Below are 26,491 nucleotides of genomic sequence, written 5' to 3' on the forward strand. Positions count from 1 at the left end.
TTTTCCATAAAAATATATTTTGATAATTTTAAGAATGTACTGGAAAATGAGTTCTGTGTCTTTACAAGTATTGAAAAATTCTTGAAAGGCTTCAATCTGCTGGTCTGAATTTGATGCTTTTGCTTTGTGGTTCTTGTTGCAAGGCTGTGTTAAATGCGAATGCCATTGTGGGAACGGAAAAGCATGCTGAATGTACATACCAATCCAACTCTGGAGGAGTATTTTCAATGAGCATCAAACCCATGTTCAGTTAAAAAATCGGTTTGCTGATTGTTGTGTAAAATAGTTAATTTGCATGTTCCTAATGAATTTCTACTGATTAGTCTGATTTCTAATTAAGCCTAAATTGCATTGATAATTGTTAATGAAAGCATGGACTTTTAAAAAAATGAACAAATGTATTTACAGAATATCTCAGAATTTTCAAGGTTTACATGTCTAATTAAAATAGCAGTGTTCTTTGCTACTTGGCATTTTTTCTAAATCTGTGGCAGGTTCAGGTGTGTTGATTTTTTTTTTGGTAAAAACACATTACTGTCATCCTGCTGTATTCTGATAGAGTTTTTGTTGAAGAAATGGTTGCACTACAGCAGCAGTGCTTTCAGACCAAAGCTATTTGGAACTTAAATCACCAGGCGTTGATGTCATTCTTGTCCGTGTCTGGGAAGGCTGTGTTAATGCCCAGTGCCATGTTTATATTTTCCTTTGCAAACCAAAGCACCCACCCATTTCTGACACACTGCACTTGTAAAGGACAACGGGGTCGATTTTAACTCTTGGGCAGCGGACTGGAGGAGAGTGGCATTCTGGGGGCGAGGAAGCCGGAGCCATTTTGAGCCCCAGGCCTCATTTAAATGTGGGCGCTAAACAGGCATCGCAATGAAGCTCACCGGATTCAGGCTGGCCCAATATTGGGTGGCCTGGAGGCTGCAGGCTGGAAGCAACGCAAGTCCAGGGGGGGATGTCGCAATCGCAGGGGTGGGGGAGGGGGGAACCCGAGCGGCAGTGACCTAGATTATTTTTGTGGGGCCTACAGTAACAATCCTGTTCCTCCTGGCCCTAAAGAAATAATTTAAAATTTACCCTTTCAGTGCCTCTTCAGCTTTACTGCCAGTGAAATTGGTTGAAGCGAGCACGGCTCATGCTTCGACCAGTTCTATCCTAAAATGGCATTCAGGGTCCAATGTATGTCATAGGACCCCAACTTGCATATTAAAAGGGACCTACCACCTAAAACAGGCAGGCAGGCAGCACATCTGCTCAGTGGAAAGCCCCTGTGAAAGTGGCAGCAGGCTGATCGCGGCATTAAGTCCACCAAACCCATTTTGAGCTGGATACCACCACGTTAATGCTAATTTTGGCCTTAAAATTGACCCCTATATAATCAGTTTAGACTCTTCCCAATGTATTCTGAATTGGTTACAATTCCCGGTGTGCATTACGGGCATCCAACAGTGGAGATGAGTTGAGAAGAGGAGATCGACAGACAGCTCAGAGAGATGTGGGTGATAGACTGGGAAAAAGGTTGAGGACTATGTGGTCAAAGTGAGGAATGTGTTTTAGAATGCATCCAAAACTGTTTCCTAGATTAATGTGTTTCTAGTCCAACAAGGAAAGAAACATTGCTTGACTTGGTTCTTGGAAATAACTGAAGTGAGAGCAGGAGAACAATTAGGAATTAGCAAATCCAAAATTGTTAGGTTTGATGTGAAAATAGAAAACGACAATAGAGAATCAAAGTTAACGGCGCTGGACTGTGATATGAAGAGATCTGGTTCACATTAACTAGTCGGAGAGTTAGCAAGCAGGACACTGATTCAGCAGTGAGGAATTTTCAGATATAAGATGGAGCAAATGCATCTATCCCTACGAGGTGAAATGGGGCTATCAAAAGGAAGGTGTTTCATGGATAGATTTAGAAATTAAAATGAAACTGGAACTTAAACTTAATTGTGAGACATATGATAAAGCTAGGGATAACAATACTAAAGAAAATCTTGAGGAATATAGGAAGTGTCATGGGGAGATGAAGCGGGAGATTAGAAAGGCTAAAAGGGCATATCATAAATGGATTACATACATAAGAAATAGGAGCAGGAGTGGGCCATACGGTCCCTCGAGCCTGCTCCGCCATTCAATAAGATCACGCCTGATCTTCTACCTCAACTCTACTTTCCCACCCTGTCCCCTTGTCCCTTGATTCCCTTAGTGTCCTAAAATCTATCGATCTCAGTCTTGAATATACTCAACGACTGAGTATCCACAGCCCTCTGGGGTAGAGAATTCCAAAGAATCACAACCCTCTGAGTGAAGAAATTTTCCTCATCTCGGTCCTAAATGGTCAACCCTTTATCTTGAGGCTATGCCCCCTAATTCTAGACTCTCCAGCCAGGGGAAACAGCCTCTCAGCATCTACCCTGTCAAGGATTTGAGAATTTTATATATTTCAATGAGATCATCTTTCATTCTTCTAAACTCCAGAGAACATAGGCCCGTTCTACTCAATCTCTCCTCATAGGACAACCCTTTCATCCCAGGAATCAATTTAGTAAACCTTTGTTGCACCGCCTCTAAGGCAAGTATATTCTTCCATGGGAAAGGAGACCAAAACTGTACACGGTGCTCCAGGTGTGGTCTCACCAGAGCCCTATACAATTACAGTAAGACTTCCTTACTCTTATACTCCAACCCCTGTGCAATAAAGGCTAGCATATCATTTGCCTTCCTAATTGCTTGCTGTACCTGCATGTTAACTTTCTGTGATTCGTGTACAAGGACTCCCAAATCTCTCTGACTACCCAGTTAATAAAGGCCTATGTAAGCATTTTAAAACTAAAAGAATAATTAAAATGAGGAGAGGACCCCACAGAGATGAAAGGGGAAATCTAGTTGTATATGCTAAAGGAATGGGGGAGATATCAAATGAATATTTTGCAGCAATTTTTACAAATGATGGTGGAAATGAGAATGTAAGGGTACTGGAGGAGAACATGGAACAATTGTTAGGAATAGCTGTAGAAAAGGGATTGGTTCCAAAAGAAAATCCCTCCCTCAGCCATTTCACCTTCCTTTCATCCTTTAAGACAATCCTTAAAACCCAACTCTTTGACCACCTACATTATCCCAGTCTATCTTGGGATAGTTAAAATCACTTAATATTATTGCCCTGCCCTTCTTCAATATTTCTCTGAACTCCTCCTCTATCTCATATCCCATAATGAACACCAAGAATTGTAATATTTCCCTTTCTATGGATTCTGTTTTAATGCAATATGCACAAACAAGGCAAAAAGTGCATGACATAATGGATATTGTATGAAGGATATCACTATCATCAGTGCACCATGGACATAACAAGGCAGAAAATACCATCATCAGTGCACAATGGTTAAAGCAAGGCAGAAAGTACCATTGTCAGTGCGTAGCAATGTAAACAGTAACATTATCAGCATAAATGAGATGTAGGAAAGTAGGAATTACCAACAGTGCGTCACAACAGAAATATTATAGCCTATGAATTATAGTTATAGATAATTGGGTACAAATGCTTAATACATTATTGTGCTTTTGCTCTGTCCATTATTCTGATGGGGCATTGGCCAGTTTAAAACAAATGTGTTAAAATAATGGACAGAGGAAAGCCAAAGGAACTTGAGAAACATTTGCTTAATATCAAAGAACATTAATTTCTAAGCTTGAAACTAAATTTTTATACTGTTCTGCGTTTTGTGTGAATTTATCACTGCATTGAATTCAAACACTTACAATATTGGTAAACAGGCAACAAATAGCATAATTTAAGAAGATAGTGATGTTTAGCCTTTGATGAATAGACCACTCTTCTTACTCAGTATAATGTATGTGTCTAGTTACTGCTTTATAACATTAGACAATTCACATTTTTATACTTTTTTATGTTTAGTTCTTCATTCAAATGATGAAGTTTGTGTTGTGTTTTCAGATGAGGCAACAGAATCTACTTTGTTTGACAAGACAGTGGTGCTACTTCCAAGAATACCATCAGCTCCATTTTTTTCAAGTAAATAAACTGTATTCCTTTTTCCAATTAAGAAACCTAGTTGATGGGCCAAGATCCATATTCAGGACACCTTCAAAAGTAAAGAATAGAAGATGGGATGAATCAAGTCGTAGTGGTTTGATTATGCCAAACTTTGGTAAAAGTCTATAGATTTCAGGAGGAAGATAAGAAGTTGCACAGCTTTGAGGTCTTCGGAAAGAATGAGTTACGATAACAACCAGTACGATAAGCCTTAATTTCAACACAGTGAAGGTGCAGCTGGGAGAAAAAGTGTGTAGAACAGCACATGTGGTGATTAGAAGGAGCAAGAGAAGAAAGTTCACTGGATTGATGATCATAGTATCACAATAGAGAGAGAGAGAATAAATATTGCTTTGAGGAAAAAAACTGGAGGCTAGAAAAGAGAGGGATCACCAATCAGTTGATCTTGTATTCTGCCCCGGAGTGTGAGAGATGCGAACAGCACTTTTCCAGAAATGGGAGCAGTATCCAATTCTTGAATGGATTGTGCTTTATAGAGAAAGAATAGCAATTGAGATGAAGAAAAGTGTTTGGTAGGAAAGAGAAATCAGACTTCCTGGAGGCATCATTGTCTGCAGAGCAGTTGGTTTTAAAATACATATCTTCACAGTTAAAGTACTGGCTGCCACGAGGTCATACTGCAACAGGTTTTATATCTGCCAAAGTACCAACATTTGTAATGCATTTGTTCATTTGATTCGTCATTGTTTTAAGAAATTAAAACATTGGCAATGGAGCACATGTGGGTGTTCTATGCGAGATCTGAGGAGATAGTGATCCAGCCAGTAGCTGGTGGTTGGACTTCTTGGGAACTTGAAAAAAATCAACCTATGAAGCATGTTTTTATCGACCAGCCTGTGCCAGCTTTACCTGATGAAGTGAACAGCATTCTCTGTGTCTCACAAAACAATCTACAGGGTTCGTAAACAGAAGGATGATCAGGAAAATGTGATCAATAAGGCAATAACTTAATTTCTTTGCTGATCACATTTGATGGAAGTAATTTTTTTAATTTCTTAAAACAACGACGAATCAAATTAACAAATGCGTTACAAATGTTGGTACTTTGGCAGATATAAAACCTGTTGCAGTATGACCTCGTGGCAGCCAGTACTTTAACTGTGAAGATATGTATTTTAAAACCAACTGCTCTGCAGACTAAATCTTCCAAAAAACTCCCTATGTAACTCACCACCCCTCAAAATAATTGTACACTATTCTCAATTCATAGGTCACAATCCAGACCACAATTACCGTGTTTGCAGTACCTGGGGAAATTACCACTTTAAAACCTTTGATGGAGATGTTTATTATTTCCCCGGAACCTGCAATTATGTCTTCGCTTCCCAGTGTTTGAAGACTTATGAAGAATTCAACATCCAGATGAGGCGCACCATTGTTGATGGTCTTCCAAGGATCACTCAAATTGTCATTAAAATTGATGGATCAGTTGTTGAAGTACTTCATTCAACTATTTCAGTGGATGATAATGTGTAAGTGTTTTGCAATTTATTGCTTTCATTTTGCTGCTTTTCAACATGTAACAATGTAACAGAACATTGCACAATGCATCAGGGGAAGGGCTGAGTTGTAGAATCATAGAACGTTACAGCACAAAGACAGGGCATTTAGACCATTAAATCCGTACCGGTCTTTTTCTCCTATTCTGCTGCTCATTCCCCTTGGCCCTTAATATCCCTCTTTTACAAGCACCAACCTAATCCCCTTTTAAAAGAATTTCTGGTTTCTGCATTAACAACATTCTAACCACTCTTGTGTAACAATTTTTTTCTGTAACTTTCTCTTCATTTCCTTTTGTGATTACCTTAACTGTGTGCCCTCCGGTTACCATCTCGCTGATCAGTGGAAACAATCCAACATTAGTTACCCATTCGTAACCATTCATGATCTTGAAGACCTCTATCAGGTCATCCCTTAACCTTTTAGTTCCAGTGAAAAAAGCCCCAACTCCTCAAGTCTCTCTTTATAACTATGCCTCTTCATTGCTGGTGCCATCCTAGTGAACCCATGCTGCATATTTTCCATTGTTTTTATTTGTTTCCAATAATGGATGCCTAAACTTTGCCCAATACTTCAACTGTGGTTGAATGTTTTAATGTATGCATCTAGCCATAAAACAAAGGATTCCATTTGCCTTTTTCAGGCCTTTCTACTTGAGCTCATTCAAAACTCTGCTGCCCGTATCCTACCTCGCACCAAGTCCCGATCACCTATCACTCCTGTGCTCACTGACCGACATTCCTTCAATTAAACATATGGCAACGCCTCGAATTTAAAATTCTCATCCTTGTTTTCAAATCCCTTCATGGCCTCGCCCCTCCCTATCTCCGTAGCCTCTTCCAGATCTACAACCCTCCGAGATCTCTGCGCTCCTCCAATTCTGGGCTCTTGTGCATCCCCGATTTTCATCACTCCACCATTGGCGGCCGTGCCTTCAGCTGTCTGAGCCTTAAGCTCTGGAATTCCCTCCCCAAACTTCTCTGCCTCTCTACCTCTCTCTCCTCCTTTAAAAAGCTCCTTAATACCCACCTCTTTGACCTGTACTAATATGACCTTATGTAGCTCAGTGTAAAATGTTGTTTGATAATGCTCCTGTGAAGCACCTTGTGATGTTTTACTCTGTTAAACTATGTTTTCTATGCTATATAAATGCAAGTTGTTGTTGCTACCTTTGATGATCTATGTATCTGTGCACCAAGACCCTTTTAATCTTCTACTCCATTGAAATTCTTACCATCAAAGGTGTTCATGCTTTTCCTATTTTTTTTTCCAAAATGTATTACCTCACATTTTTTGATTGAACTGCAACTTCCACCTGTCTACCTGTCCAATTTGGTGTCATCAGCAAAATTTGATATTGTTCCCTCAGTTCTCTTCCCGCTCCCGCACCGTTACCTCTGGAGTCCTCCAAGGACCGATCCTCGGCCCCCTCCCATTTCTCACCTACATGCTTCCCCTCAGCGACATCATCCGAAAATACAACATTAGGTTCCACATGTACGCTGAAGGTACCCAGCTCTACCTCACCACCACCTCTCTCGAACCCTCCACTGTCTCTGATTTGTCAAGCTGCTTGTCTGACATCCAGTACCGGAAGAGCAGAAATATCCTTCAATTAAACATTGGGCAAACCAAAGCTATTGCCTTGAGCTGTCCCGGCCCTGAGCTCTGGAATTCCCTCCCTAAACCACTCTGCCTTTCCTCCTCTCTCTCCTCCTTTAAGATGCTCCTTAAAACCTACCTTTTTGATCAAGCATTTGGTCACCTGTCCAAATGTCACCTTCTTTGGCTTGGTGTCAATTTTTTTGTCTGATTCCGCTCCTGTGAAGTGCCTTGGGGCATTTTACAACGTTAAATGCAAGTTGTTGTTGTTCCTAAGTCCATCAGTTATATATAAAGTGAGTAAGAGCAGCCCCAACATGGAATCCTGTGGAACACCACTCACCACAATCAGGAGCCAGTATAATGAAAATCATTTGTTTCCATTTTTTACCCTGTTGTGTATGACATTGGTAACAGGAACAAACAGAAAATCACATCAGAATGTGTACAGTGAGTATTGGTGCATTGTAACCTGCCAGTAGAGTATTTAGTTCTGAGTTATTCCCTAATCAGCTTCAGTTATAATCTGCTCCTGAGGAGAGTTCAAGAGATCATTCCCCTTCAAAGAGAGGCTGATTAAAAACTTAATGAAATGTAGAAATAAAGTCTTTGTTTGAGAGCAAAGTCTTTACAATGCAATAAAAGTGAATCTCAGACAAGCGCTGCATGAAATTTATCACACATTTTTAAGTTCATATCAATACAACAACTCGAACTGACACTTGTGAGCACCCACAACATTACAAGCCTTCCCAAAACAATTGCACACTGAGCAGAAGTTAGGAGTAGAGCTCAGGGAAGTCACCAAATGCGTGGTCAAAGAGATAAGTTTTAAGGAAGTTTTTGAGGTGGGGAGATATGTAACATGGACGAGGGGTTTTCTGAAGAGAATTTTAGAGTGCAGAATTAGTAAACAAGAAGAATAATTTTCAAGTCAATGTAAATAAAGAAAGAACTTCCATTTATATCATTCCGAAAGACAGGAAATCCAGTGGAGGTCAGTGAGGATAGGGTAATGGGTGAGGAGGATAGGATGTGAGTGGTGGAGTTTTGGACGAGTTGGAATCTGTGCTGGAGTAGGGTGGAGCTTAGGTGTGTTGGACAGAGTTGCAAATGGGAATAGGAAGCAAACAATCTTTTTTGTAAATACTCGCATCATTATGCAATTAGTGAGACTATTAAATTACTAACCATCCTGAAAACTGGTATAACCCACTTGCTTTTCTTATCTTAGGGTGACACTACCTTACACCTATTCTGGGATCATGATCGAGAAAGTTAGCAGTTACACCCGTGTCACTGCAAAGATCGGCCTGACTCTCATGTGGAATGGAAATGATGCCCTCACGGTATGAGAGTCTCAACATTAGCAGTAATTTAAACAGATTGGGGTAGATTTCCAATTTGTTGCATGTGTGTCAAACTGCCATTGTGGATCGCTTACCCGTTACAGAAATCAGTGGAGTTTGAAATCAATGGAAATGAAAAGCAAGGGCTTCCTGTATAAGGCAGCCCATCTGTAACGTCAGTTTTACATCCAGGTGGCAAGTTGAAAATCTCCTGTTTACGGTATTACAATACTGAACATGTTTCATCATTATACCTCATTACAGTTATTGCTGTGTTTAAAATGCTTAGTTTTATGTATTAAAAATGCAAAGTGGACATAATATTCCAATGGTATGGCGCCTGCAGAGCACACTGTGAGGGTCACCTTATGTGACCGATTAAGTTCCATGGATCTCAACTAGAGTAATATAACAGCCTCACTGCATTGAGCCTGAATTCCCTCTGCCTGAAGCTAAGGCAAAATTATATTACATAGAATTACATAGAATTTGGCCCAATTGGTGTCTGCCCGTGTTTATGCTCCTCACAAGCCTCCTTCCTCCCTACTTCATCTAACCCTATCATCATAATCTTCTATTCCTTTCTGCCTCGTGTACATATCTAACTTGGGTGCCTAGCTCAGTTAATTTAAACCAAAATCTGATGTCCCCAAGTTTTCTGCTCCCTGAGCAGTTCAGTTTAAAACCAGATAGAGAGCCGATATTCCCAAACTCCCTGAAGAAGCTGAACTGTCAACCATGAGTTGCACAAAGTATTCTTGCTACATCCCCGAAGTAATAGTGAAAGGTAAGCTGCATGACCAAACCCAGTCTCCCCCGTGCCCCCACCCCCCCACCCCCAGAGCCAGTGAGCCTCTTCCTCCAATTGTTACACTCGTACCTCAGCATCATAGAATCTTACAGCACAGAAGTAGGCCATTTGGCCCATCGTGCCTGCGCCGGCCCTTTGAAACAGCTATTCAATTACTCCCACTTCCCTGCTTTTTCCCCATAGCCCTGCAATTTCTTTTCACTTCAAGTATTTATCCAGTTCCCTTTTGAAAGTTACTATTGAATCTGTTTCCACTACCATTTAAGAACTTAAGAATATAAGAATTAGGAGCAGGAGTAGGCCATACAGCCCCACGAGCCTGCTCCCTCATTCAATAAGATCATGGCTGATCTTCTACCTCAACTCCACTTTCCCACCCTTATTGCCCAAATATCGATTGATCTCAGTCTTGAATATACTCCACGACTAAGCATTCACAGCCCTCTGGAATAGAGAATTGCAAAGATTCACAACCCTCTGAGTGAAGAAATTTTTCCTCATCTCAGTCCTAAATGGCCGACCCCTTATCCTGAGACTTTGTCCCCTAATTCTAGACTCTCCAGCCATGGGAAGCAGCCTCTCAGCATCTACCCTGTCAAGGATTTGAGAATTTTATATGTTTCAATGAGATCACCTCTCATTCTTCTAAACTCCAGAGAGTATAGGCCCATTCTACTCAATCTCTCCTCGAAGGACAACCCTCTCATCCCAGGAATCAATCTACTGAACCTTTGTTGTACCTCCTCTAAGGCAAGTATATCCTTCCGTAGGTAAGGAGATCAAAACTGTACACAGTACTCCAGGTGAGGTCTCACTAAAGCCCTGTACAATTACAGCAAGACCTCCTCACTCTTATACTCCAACCCCCGTGCAATAAAGGCTAGCATATCATTTGCCTTCCTAATTGCTTGCTGTACTGCATGTTAACTTTCTATGATTCGTGTACAAGGCCATCCAAATTCCTCTGACTACCAACGTTTCTTAGTCTTTCACCTTTTAAAAAATATTCTGCTTTTCTATTCTTACTACCAAAATGGATAATTTCACATTTCTCCACATTACACTCCATCTGCCAACTTCTCGCCCTCTCATTTAACCTGTCTGTATTCCTTTGCAGACTCTTTGCGTCCTCCTCATAGCTTACTTTCCCACCTAGCTTTGTATCATCAGAAAACTTGGATACATTACACTCAGTCCCTTCATCTAAGTCATTAATATAGATTGTAAATAGCTGAGGCCCAAGCACGGATCCTTGTGGTACCCCACTAGTTACAGCCTTTCAACCCGAAAATGACCCGTTTATTCCTACTCTCTGTTTTCTGTTAACCAATCCTCAATTCACGCTAATATATTACCCCCCATCCCATGAGCCCTTATCTTGTATAATAACCATAATAACTCGCAGCTTAAAAATAATGCTCCTCACCACACCTCTGGCTCTTTTGCTTATTGCCTTAAATCTATGTCTTCTGGTTACTGACCCTTCATCCTTACTCTATCAAAACCCTTCATGATTTTGAACACTTCCATCAAATCTCCCCTTAATCTCCTCTTCTCTAAGGAAAACAATTCCAGCTTCTCCAGCCTCTCCACATAACTGACGTCCTCCTCCCTGGGACCATTCAGGATACAGAGGAGATTTACCTGCAGGCCTTGACATTCTTCCTAAAGTGTGGTGTCCAGAATTGGACACAAAACTCCAGCTGAGGCTTAACCAGTGATTTCTAAATGTATACCATAACTTCCTTGCTTTTGTACTTTATGCCTCTATTTATAAAGCCAAGGATCCCATATGCTTTTTTAACAGCCTTCTCAACTTGTCCTATCACCTTCAAATATTTGTGTACATACACCCCCAGGTCTCTCTGTTCCTGCACCCCCTTTAAAATTGTACCATTTAGTTTATATTGCCTCTCCTCATTCTTCCTTCCAGAATGCATCACTTCATACAGTACGGGAGCATGTGCTAACTCGTACACCAAGATGGCGTCTGGTGCACGTCACGCTGGAAACGTGCGTGCTCAGCCAAGGTGATATCTTGAATATTGGAGAGGCCGTGTAGCACCGAAAAAACGTGCGCTACATGGCCCAATTTAGCGCCCTTAATCTTTACTCATCCAGACAGCTCTAGCTTTGGATGCCCTTCCTTTCCCCATGAACCATCTCTTCCTTGAAGGCCTCCCATTGTTCAATTACTGTTTTGCCTACCAATTTTGGATTCCAATCCACCCGGGCAAGGTCCCTTTTTAACTCACTGAAATTTGTCCTCCTCCAGTTAAGCATTTTCACATTTGATTTTTCCTTGTCCTTTTCCATAACTATTCTAAACCTAATGATATTGTGATCACTGTTCCCCAAATGCTCCCCCACTGAAACATGCTCCACCTGCCCCACTTCATTCCCCAGAACGAGATCCAGCACAGTTTCCTTCCTGGTTGGGCTGGAAACTCACTGATCAAGAAAGTTCTCTTGAACATATTTCAGGAATTCCTCCCCCTCTTTGCCCTTTACACTGTTACTGTCCCTGTTTAGATTGGGATAATTGAAGTCCCCCATTATCACTACTCTACAATTCTTGCATCTTTCTATAATTTGCCTGTAAATTTTCTCCTCTATCTCCTTCCCACTAATGGTGGCCTATAGTATACACCCAGTAGGGTAATAGCTGCTCTATTATTCCTTAATTCTACCCAAATAGATTCTGTCTTTGACCCCTCAACTACATCATCCCTTTCCAGTGCTATAATAGTTTCTTTGATCACCACTGCCATCACACCCCCCCACCCACTTTCTTTCCTTTTTTATCTTTTCTGAATACCTTGTAACAGGAATATTAAGTACCCAATCCGCCCTTCTTTGACCAGGTCTCTGTTATTGCCACTATATCATAGTCCCATTTGACGACTTGAGCCTGCAGCTCACCAACCGTATTCACCACGCTACGTGCATTTACACACATGCACTCCAATCTCATCTTAGACTGCCTCACATTTGCCCCCTGTCTGATCCCTCCTATTTCTGAACTCTTCTTTACTCTAGTGTTACTTGTTCCTCCCAGTCCTCTGTGCACCTTGTTTCTCCTCTTTAATGTTTCATCCTGGTACCCATCCTCCAGCCAAATTAATTTAAACCTCCCCCACAGTCCTTGTGAACCTCCCTGCGAGGACATTGGTCCCAGCTCTGTTGAGGTGCAACCCGTCCATCTTGAACAGGTCCCTCCTGCCTCAGAACCGGTCCCAATGCCCCAGGAATCTGAAGCCCTCCCTCCTGCACCATTGCTCCAGCCACGCATTAACCTGTCTTATCCCACTATTCCTATACTCACTATCATGTGACACTGGGAGTAATCCAGAGATTACTACCTTTCAGGCCCTGCTGTTTAACTTCCTCCCCTAGCTCCTGAAACTCTGACTGCAGGACCTCGACCCTTTTCCTTCCCATGCCATAGGGTTCCCATGGCTTTTGGCTGTTCCTCTTCTCCCCTCAAAATGTTCTGCACCCTCTCAGTGATGTTCTTTACCCTGGTACCAGGGAGGCAACACACCATGCGGGACTCACGTCTGCGATTGCAGAAATGCCTGTTTACCCCCTGACTATCGAATCCCCTAGAACAACTGCATTTCTTTTGCCCCCGTGTAGCCGAGTCTCCCATGGTGCCGTGGATTTGCTCCTGATGCACTCCCCCGAGGTGTCATCACCCTCATTGGTATCCAACACTGAATACCGGATTGTGAGTGTCACATTCCCAGGGGACTCCTGCACTGCCTGCCCGTTCCTCCTAGCCTGTCTGGTGGTCATCCACTCCCGCTCTGCCTGAACTCTCTGTAGCTGTGGGGTGACCACCTCCTGAAATGTGCTAGCCATGAAACTCTCAGCTTCCTTGCTGCACTATAGTGATGCCAGTCACCCCTCAAGCTCAGATACTCTGAGCTTGAGCTCGAGCAGTTGGCAGCACTTCCTGCACATGTGGTTTTCCAGGACACACAAAGTGTTCTGGAGTTCCCACATAGCACAGGATGTGCATGTGATGGGCCCCAGCTGTCCTGTCATGTTAGCTCAGTTACTTAAACTGTTTGTTTAGCTTTAAGTCATGGCTAAATACTTCTTCCCTTCCCCACTCACCCCCACAGCCATGTAATCTCCTGGGAGAGGCACAAAACCAGAGAAAAAACCCAGGGCCAGTAAGGTGAAAAAATACTCTGTAAAATTTCTGTCCGACCACCTCAGGTGATCAAAACCATTCCAGGAGATCACATGGACCAAGTGTTATCTGTAAAGACACTGACCTTCTATATGATGTGATCTCTGTCCCAGTCAGGGACCGGTCCAGCTCCCAATTGAAGGCAGAGAGTCAGCACCCACCACACCGGCCGGCAATGTATTCCAAAGGCTCACAATTCTCTGGGAAATGAAGAACTGCCCAATACCCAGTCTATTCCCACTCTTCCATAGTTTAAACTCATGTCCCCTGGCCCTCCCCAACCTGTTAAACTGGAATAATCGATCAGTAGGGACACTATCCAGCCCTTTAATTATTATATCGACCTCTATCAGGTCACCTCTAAGTCTACACTGCTCTAAAGTAAATGGACCAAGGTTCTTGAGCCTATCTGAGTAGCTGAGATTCTTTGAGCTCGGAATCATTCTTGTAGCCCTCCTCTGGACCTTTTCCAAAGCTGCTATATCACTCACCATGTGGGGGGGACCCAAAACTGGGCCCAGTGCTCTCGATGCGGCCTGACCAACGATCTGTATCGTGTCAAAATGGTGTCCTTTGATTTATACTGAATGGTTCTATTAATACAGCCCAATACCCTGTTAGCTTTAGTACAGTTTCTCTACATTGGTCATGAACCTTTAGTGATCTGTGCACAATAACACCCAGATCTTTCTCCCTCTCAATCTCTTTCAGTATTGTTCCCTGCAGATGATACGTGTATTCTGTGTTGGCCCCACCAACATGCATGACGCTACATTTATCTAAATTAATCGCCATTTGTCAATGTGTGGCCCACTCCCCCATCACATCTAAATCTTTTTGCATTTAATTGGACTCCTCTACCATCCTAACCCTTGCACAGATTTTGGTGTCACCTGAAAACTTATTTACCATGCTCCCAACACCACTGTCCGGGTCATTAATAAAGACCATGAAGATTAGTGGGCCTAGGACCGATTCCTGGGGGACACCACCAATAACATGTCTCCAAGCTGAACCACATCCGTTAACTACAACTTTTTGGCTGCGGGATTGGAGCCAATTCCTAATCCAGCATTTCAAATTTCCACTGATACCACAAGATTCTAACTTGTGAAGTTACCCAGTCAAAGGCTTTCAAAGGCTTTCTGAAAGTCCAGGTAAACAATGTCTACCATTTCCCTCATCCACTACCCTAGTGACTTCCTCAAAAAACTCTATCAAATTTGTCAGGCGTGACCTATTTTTCCAAAAGCCATGATGTGAATTTCTAATGGCCCTTTCCCTTGTCCGGTGATCATAAAGGGCCTCTCTTACAATCCCTTCCCAATAATTGGCAAGTCCTGTAGTTCCCTGGCTCTGATTTATCCCCTTTTTTGAAAATAGGAACTACATGAGCTAACTTCCAGTCTAAGGGAAGGCCTACCAGGAGGCTGTCTTGCGCTGCAGATGTGACTGGGCCATGCTAATGACTCGACATACAAGATTCAGTACTTCTGAGGCTTGGACAGGCAGAACACACTTTGGATGTGCTCCGCCTGTCCATCTCCTAGGAAAAGGGTGGAAAGCATATTAAGAAGGGAATCAAGGGTTATGGGGATAGGGCGGGAAAGTGGAGTTGAGGTAGAAGATTCAATCTGATCGTCACAGTTCTAGGACAGATCACTGTAATTAGCAATGATATTTTTTCTGTCTTTGAGGATGATTCATTCTATTGATGTAATTTCATGTTCACCAATTGTCACGTTTGATTTTTGTAAGCATCACAGCCTCCTTTCTACTGAAACAAATCATCTATCATTGACGATATTCTTGGCGATCATTGGTGAAATGATTAGATAAAGAAAATTACATCTTTGTGTTTTCAGAATAAACTAATTCGAATAACCCTTAATGAATATCCTTTGCATTACTGCGATATTGATGCTAGGTGACTGGTGTGGAGACACAAACTGGACGGTCTTTTCAAGTGCTGGACTATTTTATGAGTTTGTATTTCTCAGGGTAGATATACTGTGCACCTCCTGCTTGACAATCCCCATTGTGGTACTTGAGAAAAAATTGCTGAAAGACCCAAAATTCGGCTGGGGCCGCTTCACCATCAGAAGAGTAACGGAGCGTCTCGCCATTCGGAGAGTCTCAGATCCCGATCCAAATTACGGGAACATTAAGGGTCTATTTGAAAATACAGGATAGCCATTTCACACCAGTGAGGGCTCTCCAGCAGCACCCACCCCCGGATCTCCAGTCAGAGCAGAGCCATGCCACTCCGACAGACAAGTGGAGGCCCGGGAAGGGTCCAATAAGAAATCAAGTCAACTCCTCTTCACCTCTGATTGGAGCCAGAGGGGTAATTTTTGAGGTTAATCAACACTCTCTGAGCTCGATTATCTTCAGGCTTTTCCTGGAACCTCGATAGAATGCTTGGTAGTTCTCGGCTGGCAAGAATTCCATGGAGGCCGACTGAAGGTGAAATGGGTGAAATTCTCAACATGGGAAGGGTGATCCCATCCCACTGGAATTTCTGGTGAGTCTGTAAATAGGATGGAATCCTGGCGGAACTGTGTTCCAATCCATTTCCCGGTCGCCCGACGGTCACACTTAACGCTCAGACTACGATCGGAATTTCGAGACCTTGGTATCTGAGACCTGTGTGTGGTCGATGCTGGAGAAATGTTAGCAATACATTTTATCAATGGAAGCACTGAACCAGTGCCATTGTTCGAGATGATGGGGCTTAAAATGGATAACCCCTGAAAATGGGCGTTGGCATCGTGATACGTGATTAGCCCACGCCCACTCATTGCAATGCAGGCAGCTAATGCTAAGTTGGTGCTGGCTACTGATTTTAATGATTGCCGCATGCGGCAGTTGCTGCCTGCGCTGTTGATTGGTTGCAAGCATCGGCAGGGGGCCGATATTGCGAGCGGCTAGCGCTACTTAAAGGCAGCCTACACCTCTTAAAGGGGAGGTGCACTGTGGCTGATGGAATTGGTGCCTGGATGTGGATTGCTTTGGAAGAAGTTTTGTGAACATCGCTCAACCTGCGAGAGAGCGTGCACCAAGGTTCCCTGATGATGCACTGGAGGGCTTGGTGAAAGAGGTGGAGAAAAGGAGGGACATCCTGTATATGCAGGGAGGCAGGAGGCCCTCGAAACACGTGCTTAGGAAGCAATGGGAGGAAGTAGTGGCAGAGGTCAATGCCAGGAGTATAGCTCCAAGAACATGGATGCAGTGCAGGAAAAAGTCCAATGATCTGATATGAGTGAGTTCAATCTTCAAGTGGCACATTCGACCAATTGCACCACTAGCCTCATCCGCTATTCAATTCACTGCACCCTCATCACCCATCCACCAACAATCTCCATCAATCAGTTCGCAACCCTTCAATTCATGTGCTTTATCTCACCCTCACACTTTGCACTTTTGCAAGCCTCACACCCACAACTCACAGCTCACACACACTGGCAGCTATTCAACCATGATAGCCACTCAACCTAAACATATTGCAGGACATCACTAACACACTTCCCACTTTCTTGCAGGAGAAGGTGGCGCATAACAGGAAGCAGCAACAAAGAGCTGGAGGAGGACAAACACAATCCTCCAATGCTGCTCCTGCAGCAAACAACCAAAAGTACAGAATGGAGCACACCAGGGGAAAGGCTGCTCCCAGATTTACCGATGCCTCACTCCAGGTCCTACTGGATCGGGTGAGAAGGAGGAGGGATATTTTCTACCCAGCGGACAGGAGGAAGTGGCCTGTCTCTGCCACCAAGAAGGCCTGGCTCGAGGTGGCAGAGGAGGTCACCAGCAGCAGCAACGTCTCCCGCACATGGATCCAGTGCAGGAAGCGTTTTAGTGACCTAACTAGGTCAGTCAAAGTGAGTACACTTACTGATTCTCCTGCACTCCATCTTCCACATCACCGCCCCCACCCCACAACTCATTCTGCACTGCCAACACTACTCTATCACATCACTCCTCACACCCACTCAAACCTCATCCTCAACTTACCTGCACTTACTCACCTCCCCAGTACTCATCCCACCACTACCACTCAACCCAATCCTCATACAATGTCATGGCTCTGTCTCATACTCACCCTCTGATGCATCTCTTTCACGGTCAGCCTCACTCAAACCAATGCATTCAACGGTTGGCCACGTCACCATCCCCCACTCACGCCTCTCTACTTTCTCGCCTGATAGGAGAAGAGGGCCCAGAATGCACGGGAGAGGGCGAAGACCGAAGGGGGGCCGCAACATCAGGTCGTCCTCACGGACACGGAGCAGGAGGCTCTTGAACTAAGCCACACCCTCGAGTGCCTGTCCGTCAGGGACGTCGAGACTGCCACCTGACAAACGGCTGGTGACAGAACTTTAACATTCAGCACTCACAATAGCAAATGATGTCAACATGCCTTGCCATCTTCAGCACCTAAACATCTGTCATCATGCTTAATATTGCCTTCTGTTCTCTTACAGGGCCTTCAGCAACCGCCGTGATGGCGGAGGGCGATTCCTTAGAGGACATGCCGGCCTCTGAGGGGGCACCATCGCATCTGAGCCATCCACCAGCGCAGATACACAGAGCTGCCAGACTGGGCCTGCGGCAGGTGATGAGCGAACCAACACGTGGGAAAGACTTACTTTACCTCTTCCTCACCAATCTATCTGTCGCAAATGCATCTGTCCATGACAGTATTGGTAGGAGTGACCACTGCACAGGCCTCGTGGAGACGAAGTCCCATCTTCGCACTGAGGACACCATCCAACGTGTTGTGTGGCACTATCACCGTGCTAAATGGGATAGATTCAGAACAGATCTAGCAGCTCAAAACTGGGCATCCATGAGGCACTGTGGGCCATCAGCAGCAGCAGAATTGTATTCCAGCACAATCTGTAACCTCATAGCCCGGCATATTCCTCATTCTACCATTACCAACAAGCCAGGGGATCAACCCTGGTTCAATGAGGAGTGTAGAAGAGCATGCCAAGAGCAGCACCAGGCGTACCTAAAAATGAGGTGCCAACCTGGTGAAGCTACAACTCAGGACTACATGCATGCTAAACAGCGGAAGCAACATGCTATAGACAGAGCTAAGCGATTCCACAACCAACGGATCAGATCAAAGCTCTGCAGTCCTGCCACATCCAGTCATGAATGGTGGTGGACAATTAAACAACTAACGGGAGGAGGAGGCTTTGTAAACATCCAAATCCTCAATGATGGCGGAGTCCAGCACGTGAGTGCAAAAGACAAGGCTGAAGCGTTTGCAACCATCTTCAGCCAGAAGTGCCGAGTGGATGATCCATCTCGGCCTCCTCCCGATATCCCCACCATCACAGAAACCAGTCTTCAGCCAGTTTGATTCACTCCATGTGATATCAAGAAACAGCTGAGTGCACTGGATACAGCAAAGGCTATGGGCCCCGACAACATCCCGGCTGTAGTGCTGAAGACTTGTGCTCCAGAACTAGCTGTACCTCGAGCCAAGCTGTTCCAGTACAGCTACAACACTGGCATTTACTCGACAATGTGGAAAATGGACACGGTATGTCCTGTCCACAAAAAGCAGGACAAATCCAATCCGGCCAATTACCGCTCCATCAGTCTACTCTCAATCATCAACAAAGTGATGGAAGGTGTCGTCGACAGTGCTATCAAGCGGCACTTACTCACCAATAACCTGCTCACCAATGCTCAGTTTGGGTTCCGCCAGGACCACTCAGCTCCAGACCTCATTACAGCCTTGGTCCAAACATGGACAAAAGAGCTGAATTCCAGAGGTGAGGTGAGAGTGACTGCCCTTGACATCAAGGCAGCATTTGACCGAGTGTGGCACCATGGAGCCCTCGTAAAATTGAAGTTAATGGGAATCAGGGGGAAAACTCCAGTGGCTGGAGTCATACCTAGCACAAAGGAAGATGGTAGTGGTTGTTGGAGGCCAATCATCTCAGCCCCGGGACATTGCTGCAGGAGTTCCTCAGGGCAGTGTCCCAGGCCCAACCTTCTTCAGCTGCTTCATCAGTGATCTTCCCTCCATCATAAGGTCAGAAATGGGGATGTTCACTGATGATCGCACAGTGTTCAGTTCCATTTGCAACCCCTCAGATAATGAAACAGTCCGAGCCCGCATGCAGCAAGACCAGGACAACATCCAGGCTTGGGCTGATAAGTGGCAAGTGACATTCGTGCCAGACAAGTGCCAGGCAATGACTATCGCCAACAAGAGAGATTTTAACACCTCCCCTTGACATTCAACAGCATTACCATCGCCGAATCCCCCACCATCAACATCCTGGGGGTCACCATTGACCAGAAACTTAACTGGACCAGCCATATAAATACTGTGGCTACAAGAGCAGGTCAGAGGCTGGGTATTCTGCGGCGAGTGACTCACCTCCTGACTTCCCAAAGCCTTTCCACCATCTACAAGGCACAAGTCAGGAGTGTGATGGAATACTCTCCACTTGCCTGGATGAGTGCAGCTCCAACCACATTCAAGAAGCTTGACACCATCCAAGATAAAGCAGCCTGCTTGATTGGCACCCCATCCACCACCCTAAACATTCACTCCCTTCACCACCGGCGCACAGTGGCTGCAGTGTGTACCATCCACAGGATGCACTGCAGCAACTCGCCAAGGCTTCTTCGACAGCACCTCCCAAACCCGCGACCTCTACCACCTAGAAGGACAAGAGCAGCAGGCACCTGGGAACAACACCACCTGCACGTTCCCCTCCAAGTCACACACCATCCCGACTTGGAAATATATTGCCGTTCCTTCATCGTCGCTGGGTCAAAATCCTGGAACTCCCTTCCTAACAGCACTGTGGGAGCACCTTCACCACACGGACTGCAGCGGTTCAAGAAGGCGGCTCACCACCACCTTCTCAAGGGCAATTAGGGATGGGCAATAAATGCCGGCCTCGTCAGCGACACCCACATCCCATGAACGAATGAAAAAAAACCTCGGTGGGTCCCCGTCCTCAGTTAGTTGTAGTGGCACATGGTGAGTCACCGCACATGTGAGCACGAGCAGACACTGGTGGCACGGGCAGCTGTGGAGAGTCTGCATCGGTGGGAGCACTCCTCTCCAGGCTCTGCTCAGCTGGACACAGATGCTGAACCCGGGGGGCCATCCTTTAAAAGGAGAATGATCGAGGGACAGCAGCACATTTGCCAGGTGCTGGAACAGGTGCCACGCGCACTCTCCTCAATCGCGCAGAGGATGGAGGAGTCCAACTCCTGCATGAGTGGAATGGTGACACTGGTACGGGAGGAAATCTCTGAGATACTGTCACAGGGACATGAGGGCATCTCTGAGATAGTGTCGTGGGTAAGTGTGGGTATGTCTGCGATGGAGGGAAGGCTAGCCTCCATCGAGCTTCAAGCACGGCTCACCAATGAGTCCATTGAGGTCCTGACAACGGCCGTTCGGACTCAGGGTGAGCAACTTTCTGCCGCCTTAAACAGGCAGGCAGATACTCTGGCACTGGCCTTACAAGGCTTCACACATGTGCTCCCAAACTGTCATCCAGCAGGGTGGTAGGAGTGATGTGGGCGTGGCCCAGGAGAGGGATGATGGTGAAAGGGGACATGGAAGTGGGGACACCACTCAAAGCGCTCCCATGTCTCACCCATTGCCCCCCTCTCAAACAGTACCCGCAATGCTGCCTCCTCTCCAGGTGGCTGAGTCTGCCCCTGCACAGGTGCAGGTGGAGCAGCCTCTGGAGGGGCCCTCATGGGCACCAAAACCCAGAGGTCATAGGCCGAAAGCATCGAATCTGTCAGGGCATGACCAAGAGCAACCTGCCACTACCTCTGCTGCAGCCACAGGGGAAGCACCACGTAGGAGTACTCGTAAGCATAAGACAAAGGTTTTGTAAGCACAAAGGGGATGCACAAGGGTGTTTGACGGTTTGTCATGTTTTTTATTTATATTTGATTTTTGTTCGTGCCACATTAAATATTATTATTGTCACCACTACTGCCGAGTCTTGGCCATTCTTGACTGGTTTGTGCAATAAGTCCCTTTCATGAAGTTTACCATGAACACCCACACTTGATGCCACCCATTGGGTCTCTCTACAGTGGGTGTATGTGTAGTTGCTCGACTATTTTGTGCAGGTGCCTGTTCCACAGCACTGTTTTGTGGAGCTCCACGTGGCGGAGGTGGACGGCATGCCTGGCGAGGCTGGTGATGTTGCTCGTCCTCGGATGAAGTGATGAATGCAGCTACGGCACCCCCCCATCCTGGTGTGAGTTTGAGGGGGGCCGCAAAGTAGGTAAATGCATTTGAACAGCAGAGTTTTGGGTATAAATTAAGAATTTTGAGTGGAAAGACAAAAGGTGTTGCAGCCAAAACTTTGTCTGAAGTAACACAGTGCCCTGCTGCAATAAATGAGGTATTCTCCTCACACTGTCAAATAATCCTTTGCATCTCCCGCTGGCTGCTGGCTGAAACACGTCTGCTGGAACAGGGAGTGTTTCCCACAGCACGGGAAACACGCTGAGGATCCTTCAAAATTGCACCCCTGCCAAAACCTCCAGTCAACAAGGTCTCTCAAGTACCTCAACTAGCTAAATAACAATGTAAATTATTATCCCACCTGCTTTAATTGCTGGTGGGGGTCCTGCATGCGGGAGCTGGGCGCGCACCCAAACGCCTCATTGGGGAACCCGGAGGTGAGCGGGTTGGAGCCGGGCTCCGAACCCACTCCGGGATTCCGCCATTTAAGGAGCCCCCTTGCCCCCAAAGCACCCGCTTGGCCATCCAAAAATTGGCCCCAATGTCTCCCCTCTTAATGTCTCCCTCGCGATGTCTCTCCCCCCACGATGTCTCTCCCTCGCAATGTCTCTCCCTCGCAATGTGTCTCTCCCCCCGCGATGTCTCTCTCTCCCTCTGCAATTTGTCTCTGCCCCCGCGATGTGTCTCCCCTCGTGATGTCTCTCCCCGGCGATGTCTGTCCCCCCGCGATGTCTCTCCCTGTGTTGCCTGTCTCCACAATGTCTCCCCTCCATGATGTCTCCCCCTACGATGTCTCCCGCTACGATGTCTCTCCCATGATATCTCCCCCCACGAAGTCTCCTCGCGATGTCTCCTCCCCGATGTCTCGCACTCTCCTCAATGCCGCAGTTTCAAGCCGGGGGTATTTTAATTCCTAGGCCTCAGTTAAATGCCACTGGTCATAATGTGGGGAAATGTGAGGTTATTCACTTTAATAGGAAGAATAGAAAAATAGAATATTTTTTAAATGGTGAGAAACTATTAAATGTTGGTGTTCAGAGAGATTTGGGTGTCCTCGTACACAAAACAGGAAAAGTTAGTATGCAGGTACAGCAAGCAATTAGGAAAGCAAAAGATATGTTGGCCTTTATTGCAAGGGGGTTGGAGTATAAGAGTAAGGAAGTCTTATTACAGTTGTACAGGGCTTTAGTTAGACTTCACCTGGAGTACTGTGTACAGTTTTGGTCACCTTATCTAAGGAAGGATATACTTGCTTTAGAGGTGGTGCAACGAAGGTTCACTGGATTAATTCCTGGGATGAGAGGGTTGTCCTATGAGGAGAGATTGAGTAGAACGGGCCGACACTCTCTGGAGTTTAGAAGAATGAGAAGTGATCTCGTTGAAACATATAAGATTCTGAGGGGGCTTGACAGGGTAGAGGCTGAGAGATTGTTTCCCCTGGCGGGAGAGTCTAGACCTAAGGGCATAGTCGGCCATTCAAGACTGAGATGAGGAGGAATTTCTTCACGCAGACAGTTGTGAATCTTTGGAATTCTCTACCCCAGAGGGCTGTGGATGCTGAGTCATTGAATATATTCAAGGCGGAGATGGATAGATTTTTGGACTCTAGGGGAATCAAGGGATATGGGGATTGGGTGGGAAAGTGGAGTTGAGGTTGAAGATCATCCATGATCTTATTGAATGGTGGAGCAGGCTCAAGGGGCCGTATGGCCTAGTCTTGCTCCTATTGTTCTTATTTATGGACCATTTATTGCCCGTTCCAGGTGGGAAGAGAGCACGGGGCATCTATGATCAGGCAGCCCTTGGCCGCCTGCCAGCTTCCAGCTTTCCTTTTTGGGGCCAGGAGTACTCTTGCTCCCCCTGGCCGCAAAAAAGAAATCTTTTTCATTGACCTGGAGGGCCTCTTCATCCTCCCCACCAGCTGCCGACCTGCTTCAGCCTGACGGGAAAGCTGCAGTGTATTCCTCGCCTCGGCCCCCAAATAAAATGCCATTGGAGTCCTATAAACGACATGGAGCCTCGATTAATATTTATTCATGAAGGTCTCCTTTGAGTCTGGTGGGTGCCTCATCTGCTGCCAAAATCAGTGGCATTAAATTGAAGATCGGCGGGAACAGAGTGGGAAATGGAACTGCTCCATTTTCAGTGGTTTCCTGCTCTGATCCCAACTACTGAGGAGAGTTAAAATTCCCCCCAATATTAGTCATATTACAAAAAAAAAGAGGTTAGAAACCTAAAGTTGCATGCAGAGAAATTGGAGTTAATTTTAACCTTAGGCGCTAATGTAAAATGGGAAAAATCTAAATGGCTGCCCATTATATGGCCCCCCCACCCCCCCGGCCCCGATTCTCCCTTCCGTTGACTGCACGGGCGGCTAATTCGATATCACCCATTTTACATCATCACCCAGAGTTAAAGTTACCTTGATTGTCATTAAAGGTGACTCATTTTTGACTGGTGCCCCCAAACCCAGCAGCTCCATTCTTTCTATCTAGGTCAGCTGGAGCGACAGATTTAATAGCAATTGATGGAAATTGGGTCTGGATAGGATGGACCAGCTGCACTGTGAGAGATCAGCCCACAATAGAACAGTGGCTCTGACAGGGAAGCCACGGCATGACTCTGCTGGATATAAAGTTGTAGCAAAAGAAAATAATTCATTACTTACATGATTTTAGTTGACAAAATTTTATTGATTCTATCATTAATGACACTTAAAACATTTAGCTTCTTCAAAACTTTCTCAATGAAAGCAAAAAATGTATGTTTTTTATAATTTACTTGAAATATAGCTCAGAAAACATGTTCTAATGATTTTCTCTTTTTTTGCATTAGCTTGAACTGGACCAGCAGTTTATCAATACAACATGTGGCTTGTGCGGTGATTTCAATGGCATTCGTGATAACGAAATTTTTTCAAATGGTATGTGTAATGGGCACTTCCCATCACATTTGATGTGTTGTGTTTGATATTAGATGCAAATTGTTCATTTATTGCCCATCACTGATTACAGGCTACCATCTGACTCCTATCCAGTATGGAAACTTGAATAAACTGAATGGTCCCATGGAGCAATGCAAAGATGTACCCTCATCTGAAAGTGTCGAAAATTGTTCAGAATTTGTAAGTGAATGGTTCTCCTTAATTAACCTCCTTCTAGCTTGAATCTGTTTTAACTCCCATAAATCTTTCTTTAACATTAGTTTCTAATGGATAATTAATTAAGTGTTATTAAAGACTGTGAACTCGGGTGGCACAGTGATGAAGTGAACTGTTCTTTCACCACCAGGACCTTGGATTGAATCTAGCCCAGACTGTTGGGGGATTAAAGCCTCTTTTGTGCAGGGTTGTCTTAGTTCTAAGTAGGCACAGGTCCACAGCGCAAAACTGATATTAATTCACCACAAATTGGTATTAAATTGATATTCTCACTGAGAAAGGCCACAAGCCATATGATTGAGGATTCCTGGATATATTCCAGTTCAATAAAATGAGATAGGGAATAGGCAAGGCTCTGGCTTGTATTTTCAGGATTTTCAGACTTATTGATGAAATGTATTATTTTTGATATCCAAAAAAGGAGTGAAAGATGAACCAAGGAATTATAGGCTAGTTAACCTAACCTCAGTAATGGGGAAAATGCACAGGAACATTTTATGGGATTTTGTCAGTGTTAAGGGGCCCCGGAGGCTGTAAATCAAAATGGATTTCAAAGCAGGAAGTCGTGCCTCAACAATCTATTAGATGATCGTTAAGTTAATGAGTAATCCAGTGAATAAAATAATTTGGATTTTTAGAGGAGATTTGATAAAAAAGTAAACCTTTTAAAGGCTGATGTACAGATTATGTTTGTATATGTCCATCACTAAATAATTTCCTTTTCTGCTCAGGAATCCATGTGTGAAAGTGTACTCACAGAGCCAGGTTTTGCCAACTGCTATGGTATCTTAGATTTAGCACCTTTTATCAAGAGCTGCATGCTGGACTTGTGTCTGTGCAAGGATTTAAACAATTCATCATCCTGCCTCTGCAATACCATATCAGAATTTTCTAGACAGTGTGCCCATGTTGGAGGGAAACCCAGCAACTGGAGAAGAGAAGAAATGTGTGGCAAGTACCTTTAAAATCAATCACCCTCAAACCCTCTTAATCAAATCACAAGTGCAGTTATTTACTTATGGAAATGATGAAGACACTAAAAGTTGGCTGTTTTTCTCTATTCCAGAAAAAACATGCCAGTTGAATATGACCTATGAGGAGTGTGGAATTCCATGTGCAGACACATGCTCAAACCCTGATAGGAGCCAGATGTGTGAGGACCACTGCATTGATGGCTGCTTCTGCCCTTCTAGTAAGACACAGTACATCAGAAAATCTAATTCAATTAAATAATAATTGTACGTGATGGTGTTTACCTTTATTGATGAAGTTGAGGAGGATGTTTCATGTGACTATAAAAAGTGAAGTTAAAATTTGCCTTAGCACATCTGTCACACTCTGTAAAGAGAAAAGACAGGTTATGCATCAGAACCCAGAAAATTAACTTGTCTTTTGCCTTTACCTATGCTGACTGATCAGCTGTCTACTGCCAGCATTTTCTGCTTTTGTTTCAGATATTCAGCATTTGCAATTATTTTTCTTCATATTTTAAAATTTACCACTTTGTTACAATGCCCACTGATGTAGGATGTG

General features: G+C 44.6%; 1 protein-coding gene across 1 annotated transcript in view; it reads left to right on the forward strand.

Moving 5' to 3' along the window:
* LOC137328122 (mucin-2-like) overlaps positions 1–26,491 on the forward strand; it is a 186,622-nt gene that overhangs the window by 10,175 nt on the left and 149,956 nt on the right. Inside the window, exons 3-6 of the mRNA XM_067994300.1 lie at positions 5,411–5,553; positions 8,418–8,532; positions 24,634–24,721; positions 24,813–24,922. Of these exons, the coding sequence (XP_067850401.1) occupies positions 5,411–5,553; positions 8,418–8,532; positions 24,634–24,721; positions 24,813–24,922 (456 nt within the window). The remainder of the gene's footprint in view (positions 1–5,410; positions 5,554–8,417; positions 8,533–24,633; positions 24,722–24,812; positions 24,923–26,491) is intronic.

The sequence above is a fragment of the Heptranchias perlo genome, chromosome 12, assembly GCF_035084215.1.
Source record: "Heptranchias perlo isolate sHepPer1 chromosome 12, sHepPer1.hap1, whole genome shotgun sequence".
Taxonomy (NCBI): Eukaryota; Metazoa; Chordata; class Chondrichthyes; order Hexanchiformes; family Hexanchidae; genus Heptranchias; species Heptranchias perlo.